Source organism: Panthera tigris, chromosome B3, assembly GCF_018350195.1.
Source record: "Panthera tigris isolate Pti1 chromosome B3, P.tigris_Pti1_mat1.1, whole genome shotgun sequence".
In the NCBI taxonomy this organism is placed as follows: Eukaryota; Metazoa; Chordata; class Mammalia; order Carnivora; family Felidae; genus Panthera; species Panthera tigris.
The window spans coordinates 119055933-119069479 of NC_056665.1; the positions used below are offsets into that span (position 1 = coordinate 119055933).

The window sequence follows — 13547 nt, forward strand, 5'->3', positions numbered from 1 at the left end:
ACCCTGGTCTAAGGCATTCATGGTCACCAAAGATGATAAAAGCTATGTTAGTCTGCTAATTGGGTAGCAACCGCACCCAAAGGCTTCATCCTGGATGAATTATCCATCGTTTCCCTGAAGGAAGGTCAAAGGGATCTAGAAGGGGAGCCCCACACTGTTCTTGTAAGGTGATGGATATCATGGTTCTGTGATGTGTTTGATCCCGGCTCCTAGATGTACCACCTCGTGTTGGAAGAAGCCGCTGTAGCTGGCTGGGCTGTACCCACAACCTGGACCGCTTTGCTAAAGTTACTTCTGATGGCGTATCAAAAACCTACAGCCATCATTCCTCTGACATCTGGCAAGTGACTGGGTCCGCCACATCTTCTTCCACCAGGAATCCGTGGACCATCCTGTAGAGACCACACCTGAGCCCAGGTCCCTGCTGTGGCTATCACAAAGTGTTCTTGTGTGAGCAGAATTAAAGTGGACTGAACCGGGTAGGGGGCAGAACGGAAGTATTCACAGCAAGGCACAGCTAGCTCTAGGCGGCACCTCTGTATCACTCTATTGAACGTAAATCCAAATCATCACAATATATCCTGTGCGTTTCTAAATCCACCCTCTGTACTCCAAACCAAAAAAACTAAGCTCTCCGATAACTCTGGAATGGCATTCTGTTAGATGTTGCACAAAGGCAGTACTCTGAGTCAGAAATATTAGCCCGTTTCACAATTTTTGAGACAATTTAGCGCTGAGTCATTTTCTTTTTTCTTTTTAAATTTTTTAAAATGTTTATTTTTGAGAGATTGCAAGCAGGGGTGGGGCAGAGAGAGAGGGAGACACAGAATCTGAAGCAGGCTCCAGGCTCCGAGCTGTCAGCACAGAGCCCAACGTGGGGCTCGAACCCATGAGCCATGAGATCATGACCTGAGCCGAAGTCGGACACTTAACTGGCTGAGTCACCCAGGCGCCCTTCCTTTGTAATTATTAAATTGTGCCTGCCTGTTGACCTTTTCTTTGTATATATGTTACATCTCAAAAGAAAAAAAAAAGGAAATTTGTTTTTAAATAAAAGTATTACAGAATACCTGAAGGTGTTCGATTATGCTTGAGGGTCTAAGTGAAGCAGAAGTAGAGACAAGGAGCCTCTGGGTCAAGCCACCTGTCAGAGAATCTCTATTGTGGTTCTCAGAGAAATGTGGCTGGGCAGAGGTCAGAGGGCTCACTGCAGTGGCTCAGAGGTAACAGTGCATGACAGGCTAAAGTTAGTACTTACTGTGTTAATTCAAGAGCAATCCGGCCACCCTCTTGAGTCTTAAGAATAACTTCATGATAGGCTAAAATCAATCAATGATGACCGTTCCCAGGGACTCACTCAAAGCCATGAGAACAGCAAGTATAAAAGACGTAGGACTGGTAACCTAAAAACATGAAGTTAGAGGGGCAGAACTGTGTTTTTTTAAGGACATCTCATATCACTCAGAAGCTTGAGGAGGTGGGAGTAGAGTGACAGCACTCTAAGGGTGGCGTTCAAACTTAAGATTCCAATTCACTAGGTCTGGGAGATGGGGCAAAAATCAGTACTTTAAACACAATTCCAAACGGAATTTTGTTGATCTTCCAATTTTCCCAATTGGGAACCAATAAGTAATGACACCAAGATTACTTCCCCAATAAGGCCAGGGCCCCGAGGTCTGGTTTTCTGCCACGCTTACCTTTGGTTGGAAAAGAATTGGTACCACGTGCCCCTCCCCTCCAAACTTTTTGACAGGCAGTATTTTTGTCTGCCATGCCAGCCCACTTCGGGAGGGTGGGGAGGGGGAGAGGAGGCGTGGAAATAAACGTGATTGTATACAAACCAGAAGGCTATACACATCACTTAACAGTGGTTACCGCTGGATGGCAGGTGAATTATTTCTCTCGTGCTTTTTATTTCCAAATTTTCTATGCTGAGTTTCTTACACAGTAAAATAACAAATTCATGTTTAAAAGACTGATGAAAACAGACACCCTCTGCTCTTGCCAAACTGGTTTCTTGTTCAGGAGGTGGGCGCAAGCACCTGTCAGGCACCATGGCCCTGCCCGGCATCAGGGACGGCGGTCAGGGAAGGACGGAGGCGCGAGAAGAGCTGGGACAGGCCAGGGCTCTGTGCGCACGTTCTACCTGGCGCTGGGAGCTTCTGAAAGAATTACTGGGAAAATGCAAAAATATTTCCAAATCTTTCCTTTCCTTCCCCACCTCCAGTCTGAGCCCTGAGTCGCCACTTAAAGAAGAGTCACTCGCTACATAACCCTTTTTGGTATTTATTTCCTGTACAAAATATTTACAGTCTCACTACAGCTGCCTGGCCCCTTTGCCTGGCCTGACGGACCTGCAGCAGGGCTTGGTCTCTAGAAAACACGCTGATGCTCTCCCTGGTGTTCACTTGCTGCTTGACTTCCCTCAAAGACACTAAAAGGCCAGTCGTTCAGCCCGCCTCCCCCAAGTACCTGGGCCACAAGGGCATCAACAAAAGAACTGGCCAAAAGAAGAAACACGAAAGTAAAAATTGCCCGAGAAGTAACACATATTCCCCTTCTCTCTGACATGTACCTTTTTCTCCCATATTGACTAGTACCAGAGCAAGATTAGAAAAAAGAGAAAAGGAAAAGGCCAAACAGAGCGAAGATACTTCTGAACAGACTTGGGAGAGGGAGTACCCTGAAGAGTAGAAAACCACAACAGTATCAAAGGGTTTTGTTACACAAAGACCCTGGGGCCGAGGCCCACCACAGGCACGCAAGCGGCCGCAGCCAGCCGCGGTGGCACCCAGGATGCTCTGAAAAGTGCTATGACTGGAGCTTAAAATGACAGATCTAGCCAAGAAAATCAAATCGAGCTCCAGCAGCAGTCTCTGGAGGGCCACGGAGGGGAGAATGCAGAGTCCAGAAGAGGATCAACTGCCAAGGACAGCAGAACCAGCCCACGTACCCCCAGCTGGAAGCCCCCCTCCAGGCCCGAGGGGCAACGTCGCCTTGTCCAGGGTGATGACGAAACTCGCCTGCATGTGTCCCATGGGAAGACACTGGGGCGAGCAGCAGCACCTTGTCCTGGTCCCTGAGGAGAGCAGTGACCGTGTGGCATGGAGGACCCTGTGGGTGTCGAGGCCCTGACGCTGGATCCCAGACCCCAAGAATGAGTGAGGTCGGCACCCATGCCAAGGACAAATGACGACTGCGAAGGAGTGAGGTCAGGCAGCAGCGGGAGCAGCTCGGGAGGGCTTGTTCCTTGTGATCCCTGGGAACGGGAGGGCTCAGACATGCTTCGGCGAGGCCAGGGCATTGCCATAAGTCCTGCCTCATCTCTGGCCTCTGTACTTGCTGGTTTTGGCAGTAAGGATGGCTTGTAATATTCTCAGAGTTGAATGCCCCGTTGAGAAGGGTAGCTTGCAGCAAAGCCTTCTTAAACACAGAAATTTGGAGAGTTGATGAGAGTTTGAGTCTTGAAGATGTGTGTATTCAAACTGTAATGAGAAAGGATGGTGTGATCTTCCAAGAGACAGCTGCAGGTTCTCTTCAGTCATCGTGTAACCGAACCTACTAGATCGTCCTCCCTCCACTGGGACTCCTGCTGGCAACTGACAGAGTGAAGTCACTGAGCAGCTGGCTGTTTGTTGTTTGACACAGCTCTTCTATGTATGTTCCTTGTGCCCTGACCCCAAGGACCTGTGATTGAGCCACAGGTCCCTTTTCCCTTGCCTCAGTGCTGCCAGAGAAAACCAAGCAAAGAGAGAACCAGGCATCATTAGCATGCTATTCTTACTGTCTCAATCCCTTGCTACAAAATTTTCTTCCGTAGAAAGCTAAAGAATCCCAAGCTCTTAGCAGACTGAATAAGTTGAAGGTAAGTGGCCAGGCCCAGCCACACCTCAGTGTAAAGAACAAACTCAGGGACAAACGTCAGTAGTCTTCAAGCCAGCCATGTGCCTAGACGTGTCCCAGGCCCTAAGGGAAAATCATATTCGGCACTGGAAGCTATAGCCCAGCTATCTTTCACATTCTTGGGTCTGTTTTTCTCACTGGCTCACACTCAAAAAAAAGCGTAGAGAGTTCTTTATGGATTAATGATCGTTTCCAGAAATGCCTTCAGGGAAAAAGCTCCTTTTCCAGTTCTGACACCACACAAAAAAAATCCTTTTGTGCTATCAGTCCCCATTAGAGGTAGTCCAGTACCATGGCCTGAGCCTGCCATTGTGCAGAGGGACAAAAATGAAGACTGCTCATGTGGCTCATGTGGGCCCCTTCCTCGAGGTGCTTCTCCCGGCTCCTGGTGAGAAGAGGCAATCACCATGCCCACAAGAGGGACTCACATCACCTCAGGTCAAGTAGTGAGGGCTGCAGAGGGGATCTCTCAGGGACACCAGCAGAGGAGGCTGAGCAAGGCGGAGGCCAGCCTTCTAAGAAAGCTGAGCCCTTTGTGTAATCTTCCTCAGCTACTGAAGCAGCTCCTGCCACTGAGATCTTCTAAGAACCAAATGAAGTTACGGCAGCACGGTCCTCCTCTCGTGACTGAGTGAGCAGCTCACATGACACACCGTGCCCAAGTGGCCTGTGGGAGAGATGTGTAGGGAGCAGCAAGGGAAGGATCCAGCTCACAGATGACCAAATACTCCAGCTACTGGGGAGCATGCAGCAGCTTCTGGCCGATGGTTCCGTGTACGTTACGTGGATGTCTGGGTCAGTGTTATCACGCTGTTACGTGCACCCAGGTGCTCCGGAAAGCACAGGGCCAAGTGGATGGCAGGAGGGCGGTCAGAGCATGCCAAAGCCCTCGCAGCCCTCACTGATGGCCAGCTGCAGCATCCTGTGCACCTCTTCGTACGAGTCATACGTGGGGAGGCACAGCTGGTTAAAACTGGAAGGGCAAGGGGAGAAGGGATTAACTCACACTGCCAGAAGCACTGGCAGGGGCTGGGACGACCCTCCCCCGTGAGCGTGCACTGGACGGTCTGGTACCCACCACGTGTGTGCAGTCGGGAGCGTGCTGTGGGTCGGAGCAGCAATAATCTGGAATGAGGGACAGAGGGCAGCGAAACCTCCGGGTGGTAGCTGAGAGGAGCCTGTTGTGAACTGTAGCAGCCGAGCCAACTCCTCCTGGGTCAGACTGGAAACCACAGTCCAGAACCATCTCATGACCTGCCAGAGAGAGAGAGCACAAGGTGGGGTCACACACAAGTGTGCAGCCTAGGATCTGACCCCTGGGGAGAGAACAGGATACTCTGAAGTGGGCGACAAGGGTAGCAATGGTTACAGTCGACAACCTCTTTAGGAATTTCTGTTGTCACACGGTCAGCAGGGTGGTCGTTGATTGCCTGGTTCTATTCCTTTGCATTTCTCACGCACGACTCCTGTGGCAGGCAGCACAACAGCCCGAGGGACCAGGGCTCCCTTCTGCCTGGACAACCACCTGTCTCTCCCTCATGTGTCATTTTTTCCCAATCGATACGTCTGCCTCTCTGACTCCTGGATACTTCTCTTCTGAAAGCTTTTCCTTGTAACAGGGCACAAATCCAATGAAAGGAAGTTTGGCCCACTTACCTTTTCTCTGAAATGCCATGAGCCGCCAACGACCACTGCGTGGGCTTTGAAGTCAGACACACTGATGTCCCCAGTCCCACACATCAGCAGCTGGAGAAGATAGTCAGGTGTTACCAGGACAGTCAGGGGACAAAGACGCAACATAAGGTCAAAATTGCCTGTGTTAACATGCAAAATATGGAATAAAGAAAACACCAGGAAAAAGACCATAAGGTGAGATCATAATGCCAGAACTCTGCTTTAGGAAAATTAATTATAACAGGCCAATGGTTCCTAACCAGCGTGGTAAAAATCACACAGCTTTTTAAAAAAATATGTAGATGCCCAAAGCCTTACCCCAGACCTACGGAATCAAAATCTCCAGGAATGGGTTAGGAACTTGTGTATTTTGAAAAAGTTTCCTGTTACTGATGTGCACCCCTAATTAAGAACTACTGGGTGATCAGTCGATTCAACATCTGACTCTTGATTTTGGCTCAGGTCATGATCCCAAGGCCGTGGGATCGAGCCCTGTGTCAGGCTCGGCACTGGGTTCGTAGTCTGCTTAAGATTCTCTCTCTCCCTCTGCCCTACTCACACAAGCTCTCTCTCTCTAAAAAAATAAAATAAAAAGGCATACAGAATAAGAACTGCTTTCTTGTTTAAAAAAAAAAAACAAACTACTGCTGTAGACTATTTTGAATTGAAACAAAGGACAAAAAAAGAACCAAGTATTTACTGAGTCTGCTTTGGAGAGAGCCTAGGAACACCAGGAAGAAAAGGCAGGCCCATTCCCTCTGATGAAAAGTCCCAGCTCCTATGAATATTTCAGATGGCCTTTTCTGTTTCCCTTCTTTTGTGGATTGGGATCCATCCTTCTTTTGTGGACTGAACTTTTACTACCTTCCCTTTAGCCCGGCCTCTACTTGATCAGATAAATTAAAAAGTATACCAAAAAAATGAGAACATTAATGACTTCAGAGGCCTAAACATCTTGTTGATATCCTAATTTGGTTCAGGCACCAGCATGTGACTTAGCAGACTGTGAGTACTTACTCAATAGTTATAAAAAATGATACATCTTGGGGCGCCTGGGTGGCTCAGTCCGTTAAGCGTCCAACTTCGGCCCAGGTCATGATCTCGTGGTTCGTCAGTCCGAGCCGCACGTCAGCCTGTATGCTGACAGCTCAGAGCCTGGAGCCTGCTTTGGATTCTGTATCTCCCTCTCTCTCTGCCCCTCCCCAGTCTGCACTGTCTCTCTCTGTCTCTGTCTCAAAAATCAATAAATGTTTAAAAAAAAAAAAAAAAGATACATCCTAATCAAGAGACCAGAAATGCCCAAATTAAACCTGAGGAGCCTTGCCTCCTTCAAGAAGAACCTGCTAAGCTAATGAGTGCGAGTAGAGTGCCGAGTAACTGGAAGAGACTGTGTCCTTCCTTCCTACTCACTTTTAAACGTTGTTACAAATGCCATGCTTCACGGTAAAACAAAATACACCAGTAGCTAGCTATTCCTCAGCCCCCAAAATAAACAGCACTAGATGATAATCTACGAGAAACTTTAGGCTGAGAGATGGAGCGTTCATTTTGTTTGAATTTCATGTATGAAGGTACAAATGTGATGAAAATTGCACCCGGCTTTAATTCTTGTTCTTGAAGCCAATTCAGTTAATAAGAATAAACACTCTATAAGACCACGTGAAACTACTTTTTTGTTTTCTCATTTTTGAAGAATTTCCTCCTTACAGGCAACAGTTTGCAAAAACACACTCTTCATAAAAGCTGTGTGAAGTGGGAACTGATAAGTTGCCTTGTATGTATCATCTGTGAGCAACAAATAAGTAACCAACTGATTTTATTTTTTGCCCACAAGTTCTATTTTGATAATTACAGAATGGCATTCACCATCTTATAGCATTTTTCGGTTGTTACAGGATCTGAATAAGAATATATTAACTATGTAGCGCTGTGACCCCAAGCTTTGAAATATGTCACATCTTTTGGTTTGTCTCCTTCCCTGGGACATAGCTCCATGATGGCAGGGGCTTTGTCCTATTCACTGCTAGTTCTCTAATGCTTCAAATGTCCAAAGGACGTTTGTGTAAGTGTCTCATACAGGAGACAATAAATAGTCTCTGAACAAAATATTCTATTATTCCCTAAAATCAACTTTAAATGTCATGGGATTTACAAGGACTGCACACAATACCAATGTTCTTTACTATTCAACCAGTTATCAATAATATTTGATGAATAAATGACTATTAATTATTTCTCTTCAAGGGTAATCAGCTACAGTTTCTACTTTTCACATTCTAATGTTCTGAAAGCTGGAGAAAGGGTAAATGCATGGGAGGGTCACAAAAGGGAAACCAACTCTAGAACGAAGGACCTCCCCACCTCATCTCATAAGAGAAGACACAACAAGCTGGTTCCTGCGTGCACACTCAAATACCCAGTCAAGAATGGGGGTCTGCAATTGCAAGCACTTACTTCAAGCTCGTTTTCATCAAAAATGGCCAAAAGGTTCTCAGGGACCAACTCATTCAGACCTGAAACAAAGTAGCCAAGTTAAAGCCAGACCCACGTTGTGGATACAGGGATTTTTATCTCAAGACCAAGAACAGACAGGCTCTCACCTTTTAAGAAGTGTTCCACCTCCTCTTTCACTTGACTGGCCAGTCGGTATTGGGCCAGTAGATTTAAATAGAAGATTTTATTCGCATTAGTGACTGGGGTTTGAGCTCCACCTGTCATGAGCTCTACCACCTGAAAGAAGAGGCAAAAGAGACGGGGGAGGCTGTGGCTGGGAGTTGACGACACTCAGCCGCTATGTCCCATAAACACAGCATTAACGAACTCCATCACAGCAACGGGCGTCTGCTGCACCCTCAACCTCACAACACACCTGGTTTCATATACTTACTAAGCTTCAGCGGTCCTACCACAGCACATTCTACTAGCTACTAGGGTATCGGAGTGAGTCTTCTCTGACCTGGTCAACTAGTGGGGACGGAACAGGAAGATATTACGGTTCCTTGTCAGCAAGAGCCTCACGTCTCTATGATCCCAAATTAAGCCCCTACTGACCTTTGGGACACTGCCGTCCCCCCAAAGCTACTTATGCAGTGACACTTCATTATCACTAAGTTCTTTTTCTACTGGAAAGGAGGAGTGGGTAGGATATATGCGTACATGTGTCTTTCGCTCCATTAAATGGGCCAAGATCATCAACCTTGGGATGCAATGTCCTGATATGGTTGCCACTAGCCTCACGTGCTTACATTAATGACAATGAAATAAAGTGAACAATTCAGTCATTTGGTGGATAACAAGCCACATGCTGGGTGTCCAAAAGACAGCCCAGATAAAGAACATTTCCATTACTGCGGAAAGCTCCATTTGACAGCCCTGCTGTAGAGCAGGCTGGGAACCATGGGACCCAAGGCTTTGGTTCTCTTTCTCACCTTATCCAATTGACCTGATTTATTATATTTCTCTTCTGCAAAGACCAGCTCCATCTCACTCATGTCATTGTTGAGGATGAAGCAAACTTTAGATTTGTAGAATTCTGGGTCATCTGTTTCAAAGTACTGAGAAGACAGAAAGACAACAGAACATGACTACTCGTACCCAGAAAGGCAATTTGTAACTGCTTGGAACCACTTACCCCTCCCCCCTTAAGAACAATGAGCGCAGAGTGGAGGAATTCCAGAATTAATGGCCAGGAGCCTTGGTAAAAACACATACCTAAGACATTACCTTATAATGCATACGTAGGCCTATGATCTGGGCCAAAAAAGAGCGGGTGAATCGAGCTCGGACCAATTGCTTGTAGGCTCCTCCTAGAGAGGACTCATAGAGACACTTGCCCACCAACCGCCCTGCAAACTCATACACCTTCAAGCGCAGATGAGCAGGGCGATTAGGATTGGGATGTACCTGTGAAAGAAAGAGATTAAAAGGCTCTGGGGCACTTGAGTGGCTCAGTTAGTTAAGCTTCTGACCCTGACTCGGGTCATGATCTCACAGTTCACGAGTTCTGGCCCCACATCAGGCTCGCTGCTGCTGTCCACCCAGAGCCACTTCAGATCCTCTGTCCCCCACCCCCACCCTCTGCCCCTCCTGAGTTTATGCGCTTGCTCTCTCTCTCTCTCCCTCCCTCTCAAAAATAAATATTAAAAAAATAAATAAACAAAGGCTCTGGGCCATTTTTCTTCAAGCCTGGTTCTGGAAAGACCCTCCCCAACAACTCCATCCCAAGGAAGCAAGAATTTCAGTATTAGAATCAAAGAGTTGTCTAAATGCCATTAGTTGTTTGGTAACTAACGTGAGTAATTTAGACTGACTGGAAGATAGAGGGCAAAGATAGACTTATAGTAAATAGAAGAATCTTACGTTAAGTCTGTGGTCCCTGGCTGAGTATGGAAGTTAACCAATGGATGATGGGAGGTCTTTTCCCTAAACCCGAAATTCTTTCAAACGAAGTCTACTTCTCTACTGTTTATACCTCTGCCTAGTCAAAGATCTAGTTCAAAAGTCAATGGCCTTAGGTATGTTTTGAGAAAAGTGGCTTAATCATTGTAATAGTAATTAGTAGAACGGCCATTGCACTAAAATACTTTTTAGTCAAATACTCATCGTCTGCATTTTCTCTTATTTTGCACTTGAAATAATAAAGACAAAGAGGAGGGAGGCAATCTAATTGGTTCATACTGTAAGTATCGAGATTAAGAACAAGACACAGGTTGTCAGATTTCCAGGACAGTTGCATGATCTCAAACCCTCGTTGGAGTTACATATTGTGATGCAATCGACATTTGCCACCCGCCCACAGGGAAGTCGCAAACTCACTAATGCTTGGTTGTTGTCACTGAATCGGGTGAAGAGCTGATTGGTGGTATCAAATAATGCTTTGCAGATTAGCTCGAACCATTCCCGGCGAGGCCCTCCCCAGTCCAGAGCTGAAAGGTATAATAAAAATAAAAAGGGACTCTGGCCTACCACCTCTTGTTACTTGTGTTCCTTTATTCATCATTCAACACTCTCCACCTTCCTTCCATTCCACTACGTGAGCGTTTCCCCATTCCAACCCACATAAACTGCGGGCTTTTTTTTTTTTTTTGGAAACCCCATCCCTTTCTGTAGGATTAAAGGACTCAAGATATTTTGTTCACTGAGCTAATGCCCCCTAGTATGGAAACACGGGAGATCAGAGATCCCAGGAAAATGAATATGAGGGGCACGTGGGTGGCTCGGTCGGTTAAGTGTCCAACTCTTGATCTGGGTCATGATCGCACCGCTCATGGGATGGAGCCCCGCATGGGGCTCTACTTGGGATTCTCTACTCCCTTCTCTCTGCCACCCCCCATCTCTCCCTCTCCCTCTCTCTCTCTCTCTCTCAAAATAAATAAACTTAAAAAGGAAAAGAATACGAAATTTTAAAACTGACCTTCTTCGTCTTGGAAAACTACTTCAAAGTTCTTGCTCCAATCTGAGATGGAGAAATTCCGAGTAGCTTTCAGAGACTGAAAAGCAGTGAAGGGAAGGAAACTGTCAGAAGACTGGCTGGCATCTCTTGGGTGTTCAACACAAAAACACAAGAACAATGCCATTGTCCCTGTAACCATTAGTACTTGGAGGAGAGACAGTACTCAGATGTAAGCTTTAACCATGCCATCTTATTATTTAAAATGCACAGATCTCCGGAAGAAACTTAAGATTTTAAAAAACAACCTAATTCATCTTTATACCATTGCTTTGTTGGGAGGTTTTGAAGCTTTTTTTTTTTTTAATGCTCATTTTATTAATTAGAAAACTCTTACATGGAGAAATAAAAAGGACTCAAATTAGTAAGCTGTCAGCAAGAGAACCAAGGAGTCCTGGTTTTCAAGTACAGTGTTCACTAGAAATCTTTATCCACAGGCTATGTTCAGACAGGGAGCCATGCCACACAGGGAATGTGGCTGAGAAAAGGGGTTTCCAGTCACACCTGCCAGAGCCAAACATCACAAACACTTTCTGGACAGGGACCAAACCTTCTCATTCTTGAGGAATGCAAGAATTATGCCAGTGTCTGTGCAGTGGAGACAGACACACATCAGGTGCTCCTTTTCCATCAGACCAGAGTGACAACAAAAGTCATTTCCTTTTAATCCAACAAGAGCTCTTCTATTCCAGGGATTCAAGAATAAGAACTTTCTTCTGTCAACCACTACTTCTACCTTCCCCCCACACAAGTTCCAGGAGATGGTTCAGGAACAAGTTCGGTACAGATTATAAAGCCGACGTGTCAACAAGTCTCTCCCCTGAATAACAGGTCTTGAACAAATCTACTCCAAACTCAGTACATAATCAAACAAAGAGAAGAGCAGTTTTTAACAGAGATGTTTAAAGAGAAGGGAAATTGGGGTTTCAACCTGCAGAACACAACCAAACACCAAAGAGGTTTCTAGTTGCAAAATCCTGACAACTGACAACGGAAATGAAACTTTACGCACCGATTCCAACAACGTGTGTCTGCTGACCTTCAGGGTGACTTTGGAATGTGGTCTTTTCATATGCACCTGCCGAAGCTCTCGCTGGAAAAAGTTCACCTTGTCCTGAAAGGTCTCGGAGCCTCCTGAGGAGCAAGAAGATCCATCATGATCACAGCGTCATCTCAAGACACCTGTGCAGTCCACACCACACCTTCAGACGCCCAGCGTGGCTGGGGTCACTGCCTTCCCTGTCAGAATCCCTGTCCAATCTTACCTATATTCTTATGGAGAGAGCGGATGAAAGTGGCTGCTAGAATGTTCCTCTCCTTACAGCTGAGCTCCACGGGCGGCTGAATGCCATCATCTACCACCAGTGTCAGGAGCTTATGAACGGGGTCGGGGCCGAGGTATGAAAACTAACAAAGGACAAAAGAAAAGGTTTAGTATAAAACCCTCAAATCCAGCAAAAACTTTCCCTATCCCTAACCTTCAGTACCAACCAACAAATAAGTTAAGCCTGTTTTCTCGAAGTGAGTACCTACTAGGAGTGTATCACTGTGTTTTTCATCTCCGTGCTCTACAATCCAATCTTATGTTAAATTAATGGAGTCACAGAGACTGCCTTTAGTGAGGATCGCAGGTTAACAATACAGACCTCCTAACATAAAATATAAGAAGGGTGTACTCTTGAAACCAATATTGCGCTGTATGTTAACTAACAAGAATTTAAACAAATAAAAAAAACTATCAAGGTTATTATAGGTAAATGTGTGTGTGTGTGTGTGTGTGTGTGTGTGTGTATGTGTGTACATATACAGATAGAAACACACATACACTGTTGAAGGCAGGAAGGATATACAAATACCTGATGAGGTTGGGCAAACTGGCTGGAGGAAAGCAATTTGCCTTTAGATTCCAAAAGCTTGGAAAGTTAAAACAAATGTTTTTAATAAACGAGAATGCTGATTCTAGAAGAGTTAGCTTTAGCATGTTGGAAAACCAAGCTTGGGCCAGAACTGCCAACACATTCTCCATTAACTTAGTCTCGGGGCAAAAGAGAACTGTTGAAGAATTCTGATTTGCTACCAATTCTTGTTTCTTTAGGCATGTGTCTTTCTAGAACTTCTGTATCCTTCATGCCATGTCGTGAGGACAAAAGACGACCCTTTCTTTATTCGGCAATGAATTCCGTGTGCACAGTAAGAACTTCCAGAAACACCAAAAGCCCTTCTAGGAATAAACGAAAGGCTGAAACATTCCAGAATTGAAGCCTGCTCAGCAAAAACCAAATGTAAGGTTCAACTTACTTTTGTTCCTGGGCATACTCGGAAGGTATAAAGGCGCCAGGGAATGATTTTCAGGTAGAACTCCTTCACTGAGAATTGCTGGAGGGACAACATACAGAAAAGGAAGTGAGTGATAAATAAAAAGGGTCTATCTGGGTACTGTAATTAAAAAACCAGAGTCCCTACCTCCATTCCTCATAACCCTTTCCCTCTAGGGACAAAGAGGATACTTTTTTAGTACTAA

The 13547-nt window shown here is 45.7% G+C and overlaps 1 protein-coding gene across 5 annotated transcripts in view; it reads right to left on the reverse strand.

The window, feature by feature from the left end:
- Positions 1 to 1884: 1884 nt before the first annotated feature.
- Positions 1885 to 13547, reverse strand: part of AREL1 (apoptosis resistant E3 ubiquitin protein ligase 1) — a 47992-nt gene continuing 36329 nt past the window's right edge. For all 5 annotated transcript variants that reach the window (XM_007095061.2, XM_007095062.3, XM_007095057.3 and 2 more), the window contains exons 9-20: positions 13325 to 13402; positions 12292 to 12433; positions 12039 to 12160; positions 10991 to 11066; positions 10393 to 10502; positions 9301 to 9480; positions 9006 to 9131; positions 8178 to 8307; positions 8032 to 8090; positions 5560 to 5649; positions 4982 to 5157; positions 1885 to 4876 (exon numbers count right to left, since the gene is read on the reverse strand). In XM_007095061.2, the coding sequence (XP_007095123.1) occupies positions 4774 to 4876; positions 4982 to 5157; positions 5560 to 5649; positions 8032 to 8090; positions 8178 to 8307; positions 9006 to 9131; positions 9301 to 9480; positions 10393 to 10502; positions 10991 to 11066; positions 12039 to 12160; positions 12292 to 12433; positions 13325 to 13402 (1392 nt within the window). In that variant the 3' untranslated portion in view covers positions 1885 to 4773. The remainder of the gene's footprint in view (positions 4877 to 4981; positions 5158 to 5559; positions 5650 to 8031; positions 8091 to 8177; positions 8308 to 9005; positions 9132 to 9300; positions 9481 to 10392; positions 10503 to 10990; positions 11067 to 12038; positions 12161 to 12291; positions 12434 to 13324; positions 13403 to 13547) is intronic.